Source organism: Brachionichthys hirsutus, chromosome 3 (genome assembly GCF_040956055.1).
Source record: "Brachionichthys hirsutus isolate HB-005 chromosome 3, CSIRO-AGI_Bhir_v1, whole genome shotgun sequence".
Taxonomy (NCBI): domain Eukaryota; kingdom Metazoa; phylum Chordata; class Actinopteri; order Lophiiformes; family Brachionichthyidae; genus Brachionichthys; species Brachionichthys hirsutus.
The window spans coordinates 9,049,413-9,062,771 of record NC_090899.1 but is presented as its reverse complement, the minus strand read 5'-3'; the positions used below and the strand labels follow the sequence as shown (position 1 = coordinate 9,062,771).

Below are 13,359 nucleotides of genomic sequence, written 5' to 3'. Positions count from 1 at the left end.
GACATAATTAAATAATTAAAGACCTCCTCTGACACCAGGCCGTCAGTCTTGACCCACATGATGCGATAGCCTTTAGCTGCTCTGGGCGCGGGGTTCCAGATGATGTGAGCAGAGTTGTAAGTGATGTCTGAAAACTGGAGGCTACTGGGAGGATTCAGTGGCACTGAGAGAGAGAGAGAGAGAGGGGGAGATTTTTTTTTTTTAAAGCATTGGTATGTTCAATGATAGCCCTCATTAGGATAGAAGTTAAGAACGTGTTGTTGACTCACAGGTAGAGCCCTGATTTATGACCGGCTTGCCCGATTCATCTCCATACATGGCGTAAACCGTGACGGTGTATTCAGTGTGTGGGGTCAGCCCAACCAGCTCCAGCTCTGTCTTTGCAGCTGATAACCTGACCTATAGACAAATATACACAAATGTATGTAACAGCACATTTAACATCCAAGTTGAATAAGAATGTATTTACTAAATATATATTTTCTTCTTTGTCTCCATGCCTCTTTCTCGTCCATCTCTCCACCCTCCGTGAGGGGTGCATAAAGCAGCAAGTAGCCAGAGACTCCATCCACACTGTCCCATCTTGCCTTCATGGTGTTGTGAGTCACGTCAAACAGCTGGAGGTCTGTTACCGTGGGAAGGGCGACTACACACGGTGACAAAAACACGGCAGAGTTGAATCAAGTCAGAATCTTATTTTTGAAACATCTTAAAATTCTTGCAATACAAGGATTCATAAAAAAAAAACTTTATCCTCCTGAGCTATGAGGATATTCAATATGTCTGACACGCATGGTGATCAAACTAAATGCTAACAGAAGAACTGGTGTTCACATTTCTACATGTGTGTTTGTGCTTAGGAATAAACTTACGGGTTTTCTCTGATCCTCTTAGAGCTTCACTTGCCTCGTTCGCGTACGCAGCAAACACAGCCAGCTGGTACTCTGTGAGGGAGCTGAGATGGTGTAACAAGACCGACGACTCACTGCCGTCCACAACCACCTGGGGTGGACGAGTGTGAGCGGAGAGAGGAATGAAAGACAGTACAAGGGACACAAAGGAGAAATGATGGGAGGGAGAAGGGATAAAAGGACAGGGAAAATGGGGCAATAAATGGGAAAATATTTAATGACAAATGTAATAAAATGAATGGCAGAAGGAGGCAGGATATTGAATGTTAGAGGAGGGGGAACAAATTTATTGAATGGGATAAAGCACAAAAATCTAAAGCCAAATGGCATATTTTTATTCTGATCTGAATTGATGACTGTTGTAATGAATATAAGGTCGGGTCCCCCCCCCACATATGGCTCCAGACCATCTGGTCTCTGTAAACCCTACTAAGCAAAGCATTGAAAGATTTCTGTGGTTATACGGAAATCTGAAAAAAAATCATTTCTGGTGAGATTCATCACCAACACGGATGTTGTGAACGGAGGGATAAGAAAGTGACTGATACCAGCAGCATTCCAGGGAAACCCCATACACCTGCACAGAGATGTGAGATATAGTGACTCCCACCGGTGAGGTAAATATGATGACAAATCAGACCGTGCCCCAGCCTACACCTGCCTTGCTGAGCTTCGGCTCAGATTTTCCTGACTACAACTAATAAAATATTTTTTCAGCATTGCCCCTGTAGTGGTATAAAAACACATTACCGGTACACACCTCATGTGGTTCTCCTCCGCGAGCAGAGTAGTAAATCACCCTGTATTTCTCTACATTTCCCGGGGCGTGACCCCATGAAACCCGAAAGCTTCTGGGAGTGACCTCTGATGTGACCAGGTTGAGTGACCCCCATCGTCTCTGGTATCTGTTCTGAAAAAAAAAAAGAAAAACAAAAGGACAGCATTGATAAAGAGCAGAATAAAATAGTCAAAAATCTAAAATGAGATCATGTTGAAATCTTTAAGCATTGTCAGTCTTTAAATCTATATAGACTTCAGGAAATATTGAGAAATAAAGAACAAGACAAAGTGCCCTCAAAGGTTAAACCACTGATCAATCAGTGACCGTATTGGCACCCAACTGGGCTGGGGGGGATCCCCATCCATCAGTCAGAACAAATGAAATCTCGCAGACAGGTGAAATGTCTTGATCCAGTTTTATCTGATGTCTTAATCCACCTGCCTTTGGGGATTAACATGACCTGGATGAAGGAAACGCTACACAAACAAGACAACATGAAGTAATAACCACATTTTTGCACAGATTTTATATTTGGAAACTATTTAGTGTCAGCCTCCCTTTGAGGGAACCCCTAATTAATTAAATGATATCTGGCCAGTGTATCTTAATATACAATTTCAAGTGTAATATGAATCACACCAATTACGATTATTACAAAATGGCCAGTATTTGAATTTTATTTATTTTTTTGCATTTAAAAATACATTCGGTAAAGCACGATAAACTAATAATTATTGGCTTGACTAGTTATATGTTTTTAATTTACCCTGCTTTGGATAACTACAATATCGGAGTGGAGTTACTTCTCTCATCTGGACTTAAGTGAATCAAATTGCAGCTCTGATAGTTACTAACAGTCTATCTGTCTCCTTGTCTCCTTACTCTGCTTGATCTCCTTGTCTTGCTGTTGCACCTGTTCACACACTGTTCTGGTCAGTCCCTCCACTATGGAGCTCATGATGTTGAAGTCGGCCACGTTGTAAACATGCGTGTTGTTCGGTTCTGATGCGATGGAGTGCAACTCATTCTCATCAGCATTTTTCACGCCTGAAAAGTTGAGGACAGATGTATGATTGTGAGCCATACATTTAGATAAGGAGGAAAAGTTTTCAGTCCACAGAAGACGGTTTGTGTGTTCACTCTAACCAATGGCAAACAGCTCAACCCCAGCGTTTCTCAGGCTTTCTGCAGGTGGTATGACCTCATCCTGAGACTTTCCATCTGTGATGAGGATCCCAATCTTGGGTAAACCAGGGCGTGAACCAGATTCCGGTTTGAAACAGTGTTCCAAGATATAAGCCAATGCAAGGCCTGGAGGAGGAGAAACAAAATAGAAAGACAAAGGAGAAATTATGACCAAAAAGTCAAAACATGCATGAAAAGTAAGTGTGAAAGAACAAAAACATGGGAATGGTAGGCAGTGATAGTAGTGAGATTGCACAGAAAGTTCAAAAGGAAAAGAGGAAATAAGGAATGTTTTTTTAGGGTCGCTGTTAAAAAGAACGGTACAGTTAGTCAAATCCAGCACCTGTCAGAGTGTTTCCTCCTTTGTAGGGCAAGTTCTTAACAGCGTCAATAATGGCATCTTTAGTGGAGAAAGTATTTAGCTGCCACTCAATTCTGGGATCCCCACTGTACTGAGCCAGACCTAAAAAACACATGTTTATAGTCATAAACACCACAGAATATAAAATAATACACCATATCTGCAGATTAAGAACGCAGGGACCGACCTATCCTCGTCTTATTGATGCCAACATCAAACGCATTGACAAGGTTTTCCAAAAACGTGCGGACAAGCCGGAAGTTGAGTCGACCAATACTCCAGGAACCGTCCACCAGGATCACGATGTCCGCAATGGCCTCAGTGCGGCATACGAACTGATCAGCTGAAAGACGGAGAGATGAGTCGTGTCAGCGCACGGCGTCACACTGACACTGACCACAGTCGGAAAGAAATACATGATCAATATATAATTGAAGCAATATTTATAATGGCATTGTCCTTTTACTTTTCATAGTGTATGCAGGATCCTCAGCCAAGATAGAAAATGCACACCAAAAAAAGCACAGACCTTAGGTCCGCTGGTTTTATGATTTCTTTTCATTACACATAATAAAGATAAAGAGACATATACAATAAGACATAAAACACATATAATGCACACAAAAATGTAAAAATATCATCTTGAGAACTTTATTTGTGCTCTCTCATAGAATAATACTCCAAACAAATTATTCAAAGCCTGATTCATTCACTCATTCTTCATTTAAAGGGCAGTTATGAAGGAAAATCTCAGTGGGACACACACACACACACACACACACACACACACACACACTCTTTATGCGTGTTCATTTATCCCAATATCACAGCTGCTCATTTTGTCATCCTAACCTGGACCATAGCCTACAAATGAGTACATCCACTTAGAGTTTCTTCACTGATCATAAATCACTCTATTACATTACAGTAATAGTGAATAATCCAGAAGGTGCTGATAAGTATTGACGTTCATGTCTAAATGAAGAAAAGTAGTAAAAGAGATTGTGATTTATGCCTAAGAGGTTTACAAACTTTCACATTGATGTGATAATACCTGATGGTATAATATAACATATTTTTCCACTGAATGTGGAGTTTGACTAAGCAGCTGCTCCTATAATTAGGAGTGCAGCGCCACCACAATCCATCAGCACAACTGGAACACAATGTAATTTTATTTCTCACAACAACCGAGCAAGCCTTTCTTCACCTCCAAATTAACATCGTAAAAAAATATTTTACTTGAGAGAAGAAATCAGGATTTCAAATCTGCGTGGGAGACTCACATCTTGCTGCTGCTTCAAGTAATTATCGGAACTGTCACAAAACAAACGGATTACGAACTGAGGAGTTTCTGTACATTGAATCAATACCTTGCTTTTGATTTGAAAGAATACAGGAAGTTGGAATTGGCAGCGTATAGAAAAGAGATAGAACGTTCATACATAAATGTGTATCATAACATCAGAGACCAACACATTACCCTTAAGAGTAGTGCACTGCTACAGGTGCACAGCTTCCATCTACAGCAAAATGGAGCCACAGATGTTAGTGGAGCGGTTCAGGCGCATCCTGGGTAATTGAAATTCCCTGAGTTAGTCCCATTATCTTGGTTATAATGTCGTTTCTATTGTGCTCCCTTCCCTAAATAACGTAAACTATTAACTGCAGAACAATGCCAGGAATAATAATTTGAGATCTGACACCAGATAGATTCATAGAGTGATGAAAAGGTATTCATTTCAAGGTTTCCAGATAGGGCCTCCTGTCTGCTGTCTGTAGCTGACTGACTGTTTGAACCATCCATCTGTTACAGACAACAGATGGCGTGAAGACAATGAGATCAAGAGATAGTCTTTGGCTTCCAATAAGACTGGAGCTTGATTATAGAAGTAGTCTTCAGGTAATATTTCAGTAAGATTGTGAATATATTCTCATCGTTTTAGGTGCACAGGGGTACGTTCTGGCAGACGTGATGAGGCTTTTGAAGCAGCCAAAATGGGACAAGCAAATAGCATCTATTATCCCACTGCTCAGCTGAAAAGTGAAGAGAAGGTTAAATCTTAGTGTGAGGGTTTTGGGAAAATGGCACAAGGCTGAGGGGCCAAAGAGTGTAAAGATGCTCTCTGGAGAGTTGTGCTTCCGCCAAAACAAACAGGCATGGCATTTAGAAGAGCTGAGGTAAAAGATGAAATACAAAGAGCCACAACCAGAAAGGTTGCTTTACAAATAACAGAAGCCATTTTGTTTTAGAGCCTTAGACTGTGAACAACAGTCGTTGGGTGTTGGTTTCTATCACCTGCTGATGACACGATGGCTGGATGAAGAGGTGAGGGTCAAAGTTGAGTTTCACCAAACCCAGATTTTTATACTTTCTGCCAGCAACCCAACATAAAACATGACATATATTTTTTTAGGTCCTTAACTGAGTTAATTTGAAGCAGAAGTAGATTTGGGGTGAAGTCCATGTTAAACAATGAGACTATATCAGGTCTAACTATTTGGCACCACATGACAACCAAATGTGTAAATTCTTTATTCTAAGATTTAAACTAGCTATTTTGACTTTTGTCAAAGCCTCAAATCCTATTCTGATCATAATTTGGTCATGATCTTACAATTTTACGCAAAAATGAAAATCCACACGTCAAATAAGAATAGCAATATCTCAGTAAAATGCATGAAAACGAGAGAGAAATCGGATTGAAAGGTAGCTAATCCATGCTTACAGTAGGTGATCATACATACAAACACAATTAAGCGTCTTTCACATTAAAGGGTGTCAGAGAATGCCTGCGGGGTTTTATTACAGCGGCTATTGAATGCCTCCCTTCCTGAGTGCCAGAAATAACAGACTCGTTAAAGGTCCTTCTGCTCATTTGAAGCTCCATCTGCCTTTCTTCTTCTCCCGCCTTCTCTACCTCTTTCTTTTGTCGCTCTTTCTGTCTGATGCTTTTCCTGAAGGTCAGAGTTCTGCGTGTCTGTGTGCCCACATGAGTGTGACAAAACTGAATTAAATAAAATGCAAAAATTGGGAAGGAAGATTTACAGTGAGAAGGCTGGATGCTGAGTTTGGGTTTATGATGCGGAGGGCTTTTTTTTTTTGTTGATGTCTAGGTTTACCGTCTGTTCCTCTCTCGCGCTGACACGTATTTTTTTCCAGTTTGGCATCAAAATCTCCTGAGAATTTTCCTGAAGTGCGACAAAGCTCAAGATGAGTCAGTCTGTAGTACTAGCACATGTGTACGTTATTATTTCTAATCACATAGGGACTAATTATTTATATGCAAATAGAAACATTAGAAGAAAACCGAACAGGCATGGAAAGAGACGGGTGGAGATAAATCTCGAGTTGATCTGCCTTCTCCCTCCGGCGGTGGAGGAGCCAGTTTTCCCCTCTGTGGGAGACAGTTGGAGGTTACCCTGAGAGCCAGACGGAAGCCCTGGTGACCAAAATGGTGAGCTTCCAACTCGCTCCATCAAATCTTTTTTTTTTTTTTTGTGCTATCGGCCAGCTTTCCTATAGTTTAGTCAAGAAAGGAACGCCATCAACTCCTGTCTCTGCGGGTCTTTAATCATTTCATTGCACACTTTACAATGAAAAAAATTCAGTAGGCATCTTCCAACTGGATTTCAGCAGACAATTTACCTCAAAAAGCAAGAAATGCACATGATACTGATTACCGGTATAAGAACAAATCCCCCACTCTATCAAAGTATCCCAGCAGGGGATACCAGCGGTATCAAAGTGAACTGAAATGCAGCTGCTTGTGCTCCTACAGCTCAAGTATTTCATCTCATCAAGCCCAATTCATAGATGCGTCTTTGTCTGAGTGAACCACGAGGTTGGGTGAACTCCAGCTGAGAATCTGAATATGGTAACGCTGTCAGATATTACACGTTTAGAATTTGCGTGAACTTATTGTATGCGAGTACAAAATTGGACAAACACCAACCACAACTGAAAGGTACGCGTGTGGTAAGTGAGCTGGTCCACCTGATGCCCACGAGAGAGTGAGCCACTGCACTCTACAGCTCGGCCCACAGTGCAGTCTGCAGCGATGTGGGAAAATGATGCGGCTGCTCCAAAGTTGAATTAACTTGTGTGGGTGTGGAGAAATGCGTCTAGAAAATGTGAATGCAAACAATAGACACGACTGTTTGGCTCTGAGTCCGACCAGAGCAGAGAACAAAGTAGAACAACTCAGCGACAAACACAGAGATGCAGACAGGAACTCGGAATGCGAGGACATGATGAAATGTGTAGCACAAGTCACTGTTTGTAACACAAACATAAATCACTTGGAGGTCTTTAAGCATGCACATATAGGCAAACCAGATGAATTAAAGTAAGCAGTGTTTTTTAAATCTCCTTCCCCCAGGACCTAACAAACAAATACAAACATACATGGAAACCATTCACAGAGTAAATCGTGAACAATACTCAAACAAATACACACAAAGATTGACAACGCATCTTGGAATGCATGCACACACACATATCTGGTAATCAAGTTTTCAGCCTGTCTCTGTTGCTCTCTCCATTCTCATGAACAGTCGTTCTAACAGCCGGACGTAATTTGTCGCTGACCTCCATTTAGCCAAGGATCAGTGGAATGTGTCGTCATTTCAATCGCTCTCTAGTTAGGTTTTATTGCTGCTGCCACTGCGATTGTGTTTCAGTGTTTGGAATTAGCATGGAGAACAGTGACAGAAATGAAGATGCGTGGTTGCCAGCGAGAACGGAACTGGGCCTATACGTTGAGAGGAGCGCTGCAACCCCAACTGGGAATGAATATGCAGCCGATTCTGGTTGTTGATTCTGTTTAGTGTCCTGTAGTTAAATGCAAGTTAAAGTGGTTGCTTTGGATGCATTCATCCTGCCATTGTCTCCCGTGTGTGTTGCCTCTCTGACCCTGTTTCCTCGTCTCGCCGTTTAGGCGTGGCCGCGGGAGACACCTGCCATTCATTTTCCACTCATCATTGTTTGCTATTTAGACGCTGCCCTGCTGATGCTCCAGCGCCAGATTATCCTTCGTGTTTCGTTGCCATCTTGTGTTTTACACCAGCGTTTTTTGCCTGCTCTTCGGCGACCGTAAGATTTGTATATTTGGTTTTGGCAGTGTTTTTGTTTTCCGTTTTATCCAGCGCCTCCCCGCTGTTTCGTTTTTGGCTTTATTTTGTGTTTACGCTTTTCTGGGACCTCAGCCAGTCCAAGTGTTAGTTTTTAGTCGAGTGAGTTTTTGTTTGCTGAGCTCTGTCATTCTGTATTTCTCTGTGTATTTTGAAGTGAAGGTGTTTCTGGACTTTTATTGCTTGCTTCCGCCGCTGCATTCTGGTGTCCACCAGTTCAATCATTCAGCCGGTGATACATCCACTCTGTTTTAGATGGATTTCAGTGAAATGATTAACGAGAAATGCTCTTATGAGTCAGGTCTGCAGACGGTGACTGGTAATAACATTCATTCCTCCGGTCGGTTGTTTATCATGGCGAACATAACGTCTCAATAGAATTTCCTATATATTGAGGAATATAATGTGCACTTTAAATCAATGCAGTCTGATCCTTTCCATCCCATCATCTGCTTGTGTGTAGGTGGGCTTGCTGACTGCTCCAAGAAGCAAAGAATAAAAAGAATGGATGGCATTTAAAGTGAGAGCCGCAGCAAAGCCTCGAAACGCACAGGCCAGTTTTACAAATTGCTTGAGACCGTTCACCTTTCCAAACACTTTTTACAAAAAAGAGAGACAATTTATTGAAATTTTATACCAAACGTTCATCATTCTCACTTCCCAAAAACATCATAAACCTCTACCGGCTTCTTGGTGTGGTTGCTATTAAGTTGAAAATAAATACCTAAAGGAAAATAAAGATGAAAGCCAATCTTCCTCCAGCAACTTCCCGACTTTAGCTCAATGTCTCAGTCACAAATGTTTCAAGCTTTGTTGGCAGAAACATGTAGATAAAAAGAAGTTTAATTAAACCACACATTATCTGTAAATTCAGGTATCTTTGGAACGTTGGTTAATAATTTTGTTAATAACATAAGCTATAACTCAGTTCTCTACTAATGGAGTCACAGTGAAACATGTTAGAGAGAAGGGCCTGAAACTAATTGAGCTAAATGGAACGCAGCCATGGCTACACGGCTACTGTGATTGGTTTTATAAGAGTGCAGCCACTTGGAACTACGCATTTCTGTATTTTAAAAAAAGTTTTAAATATCTAGATGGGATGGCTCCTCTCTTTTTTAGGTCCGCCGAGGAAGATATGTTTTCTGATCCACCCAATTGGCAACTTCGGCGAGGACCTTATCGCGACTCCACCTGTAACTCCTCTGCCAATGCTGTCAATAATAGCCTTTATCTCCCATTGTTTATGCAGAAGACACCAGTGACCAACTAACGAGTGCAGAGAGAGAGAGAGAGAGACCTCTGTGGTCTGATGCAGGGCTCCTTTTGTGTCATTACTTTGAGGCTTAAGTGCATGCAGGTGACAATGAGAGAGCGAGGACAATTATACTTGGATGATTATAATTAACTTGTTAGTCATTAATGCTGATGGAGGTAAAGAGATATGATCCTAAACTCTAAAATAGCTAATTAAAGGACTTTCCTCTTGTTGCTTTTCTACAGGTAAGAAGTAGATTTATTTAAAAGTCCCTGTTTAGCTCGGAGGCTATAATCAGGGTCATTCTCAGGGATCAAAACGCCATCCAATGATTCAACGATCGATCAGAATCTGTCTGCTGCTTGGACACAAATCGTTTTTAAACAAAAAATAAGATGATGGGAGGGGAGCACACAGTCACTGTTGCCTCATACCAAGAAGAAGGTCCTGGTTACAAATCCACATGAGGACAGGATACAAAACGCAGATGAATGATGAACATTGTAGTAGAATTAAAACTGAAACAACAACTGTAAAAAGCGATAACCTGCCTTCAGCAATGCTTTTATTCAATTAGTAAATAGAGGTCCACAAGTTTGTTTATTCGATCGTGTATTAAATGAGCGGCAGTACGCACCTAACATTTGCTTAGTGGCGCCTAGAGACCATCAGTCAGATATAAACATTCATATTAATTTGGGGTGTGTGTGTGTGTTGGTGTGTCGGTGTGAATGTCTATTGGTTTGTGTGTGAACCGAAGGGTTTAGGGGTGTAATCCGACAGCTGCTCAGTCGTTCCACCAGAGACTCTCCTCCCGGCTTCCCTGCCCTCGATCCTTAAGCCACCATCTTCACTGACTCCACAAAGCTCCAGCCAAACATTCAAAAAGCAACATACGATCAATGATCTCTCCCCAAGTCTGTCGCTCCACCTCCGTTATGCCGGGCTGTTCTGTTCTGTTTTTCTTCCTCTAATCTGTCTATCTCAGTCTCTCGCACACTTGAAGTGAATGGATTTATCACGTCTGGTCATTTCTTTTAGGTCCATGAAAACATTGTAAGAGCTTGATGATAGTGTGGCTCTCAATCAATACTTTTTTTTATTCATTATTCCGTCCAGTACTGGATTACTTATTAATTGCTTGGCAGCCCTCCCTTTTGTCTCCCCACAGTGACAGGCAGATACATCCATCAGCTCAAGGGAAGGTGCAGTCACTGCAAACATGCCTGTGGTACAAACAGGACATGGCAAAAAGAGGATTTACAGCAGCTAAACTCGTTATTATGAGCCTCAAATTATTATGCAAATGTTTGCAAAATAAACCTGTGATTTGACTATTTTCTACAAATTATGGAATCGTAGTTGTTAAACCGTTATTATCTGAGCAATGATTGAGCCTCCTTCCAGAACAATGGGATGAGATTCATTCTACAAACAGAGGAGTGATTGATATCCATCCAAATAACACTTCAAAGTCTTTTCCAGGCCAGAAAACATCACAAAACGGGCAAGATTAGAAGAAACAGCAGGATGGAATGTATAGGACTGAAAAGCCTGACTAAGAAAAGTCAGGCAATAAAAAAAAGTTGAGCGACAAAGAGGATAAAGGGTGTGATTGATGAAGGACAAGAGGAGAAATGCACAGGAGGATGGAAAGAGCAATAAATGTGTCATATTAAGCAGGAGGTAGTGCCGAGATAAAGACATGAGAAAATAAAGAGCTGGGGTCCTGTTTATGAAACATATCATAGGATCCATATTAAAAGTGCTCATGTGTATGCAGAACTAGAGGCAATGTTCCCTGTATAACACAAAGTTCACCGCATTGAATAAAACTGCACATTTATATTACAGGTGAACAAAATGCAAGACTACCACACTGCAAGGTCATGGTCAAGGTCAGACTCCGGTCTGGGATTGGGTTTAGTCATCAGGAAAGAGTTTTGCTAGAATGTTCCAGTAAACACGTACTATTCCTCATCAGTCAACGCTTTACTGATGCATGTACTGTAGGAAGGCGGCACAGTGGTGCAGTGGTTAGCACTGTCGCCTCACAGCAAGACGGTCAGTCCTATACATTCCACCCTCCACCTAATGAGGAAATAACATTTCCTCATTATATCATGAGCTTTGTGTTTCCCTAACATTCTTGTTTGCAGTTGGAAAGCACACACTGCCAGTGTTTCCATTGACAGTGTGAGCACACTTGCAAAATCACTAAAATGGTTTGCAAGTTAGGTATTTTGTAAAAGTAAAATGAATAAATTACCCGACAAAATATACAAATCTGTTATGTCATATGTACAAGGAGGACAATGTAGTAAATGTGTTGCTGGTTAAAGTACACATGTAGCAGACCTTTAAAATGTAGAGGCAAAGTGTCATATTTATCACTAACAGGAACAAAGTAGCACGCGGGATATAACCTTTAATTGTGACCATGAGGAGGAAGGGAGGAGGAACTATCACAGGTAACAAGGAGCGATTCAGGGAGGAATTGGATGCTAATTACCCTAATTGACCTCTGCACTCAAAGAGTCCTTGCCACTAATGCCCCAAATGCTATTAGCACAAATTCACACATCCACTTGTTAAATCTGTGTTGCACAATTAGCTCAACTCAACCTTGAACCCTTCATTTAATTGAGGACAAGGAGAGAGGTCTGGCACGCACACACAAAACTGAGCAATCAGTGATCCACTTCCAAATCTCTCAGAGCACAGCCAAACAGCGTGGGCTGTTATTTCTTTAGTTCCTCTCAACCGGATTAATTCAGTACCTGGAAATTGTCCAAATGTAAAACACAACTTAAGATGATTGAAAAGTGTTAAGTGAGATGAGACCAGCGGAGACAAAATGTACATTTGAGGAGGACATTTACCCGACTTCACTCTTTGTCGATTCACTTTTCATTTTGGTTTATTTTAATACTTTCTTTTTAAGCACTTCTCTTTAGAGGTTTCCTTATTTTGCCCTTCAAGCTCAGACTATAAATATGATGCTATTAATCTGAAATGTTTTGGAGATGTTAATGCTTTTTAGCCATGACATACATTTATAGTTCTATTTGCATTCAGATGGAAATAGCTGACCTAATGTTCAGAGGTATTAGAAGGAGCTGACAGCATCACTCACCAGTTCGTGTGTCCTAACCTGCCCAGCTCTTTCGTGGAATCAGCTTTGGCTTCCTTGCTCAGTCTCTGTGGCTATTTCTTCTGCTAAATTAAACAAGTTCTCTGGTGATAAACGTTGACTTTTTGGGTGCCAAATGATGAACAGGGTGGCTTGGAATTAAAAACAATTCCAGGGAATCAGGGCAAAATGCACAATAACAGAGGAAGTGTTTGACTTGTCATTGTGGAAGCTAATGTGACAGCAAGGCTCACTAGCTCTCACACGGCACACACAGACACGACAAGGAGAAAATTAGATTAAACAAGAGTGAATCAGCTGGAGGGCTAAATAAAGGATCATGTTAGGAATTAAAGTTGGAAATAAATATTGAAAGTAAAGTCTGCATGTGTCGCCGTGGTTCCATCCACAGTGTGACGGATACTGGACTCTTTCATTACTGGGTGGTGAATGTAAACCGGATCTCATTAGCCCCCAGTTCAACTTCAACCCAAGGTTTTCTCCGTGTGTGTGTGTGAGTGTAGGTGCGTGTGTAGGCGTGTGGAAGCCGCAACAAATACATTTTTAATTTAATGTATTAGCAAAATAGTGTTTGCC

General features: G+C 41.2%; 1 protein-coding gene across 1 annotated transcript in view; it reads right to left on the bottom strand.

Annotated features, from left to right (window-relative positions):
* The window catches only part of col14a1a (collagen, type XIV, alpha 1a), a 73,254-nt gene that overhangs the window by 44,197 nt on the left and 15,698 nt on the right, over positions 1 to 13,359 (bottom strand). The window contains 10 exon segments of the mRNA XM_068758694.1: positions 24 to 163; positions 270 to 399; positions 501 to 646; positions 873 to 1,002; positions 1,672 to 1,798; positions 1,800 to 1,821; positions 2,575 to 2,739; positions 2,839 to 3,003; positions 3,221 to 3,340; positions 3,426 to 3,581. Of these exon segments, the coding sequence (XP_068614795.1) occupies positions 24 to 163; positions 270 to 399; positions 501 to 646; positions 873 to 1,002; positions 1,672 to 1,798; positions 1,800 to 1,821; positions 2,575 to 2,739; positions 2,839 to 3,003; positions 3,221 to 3,340; positions 3,426 to 3,581 (1,301 nt within the window).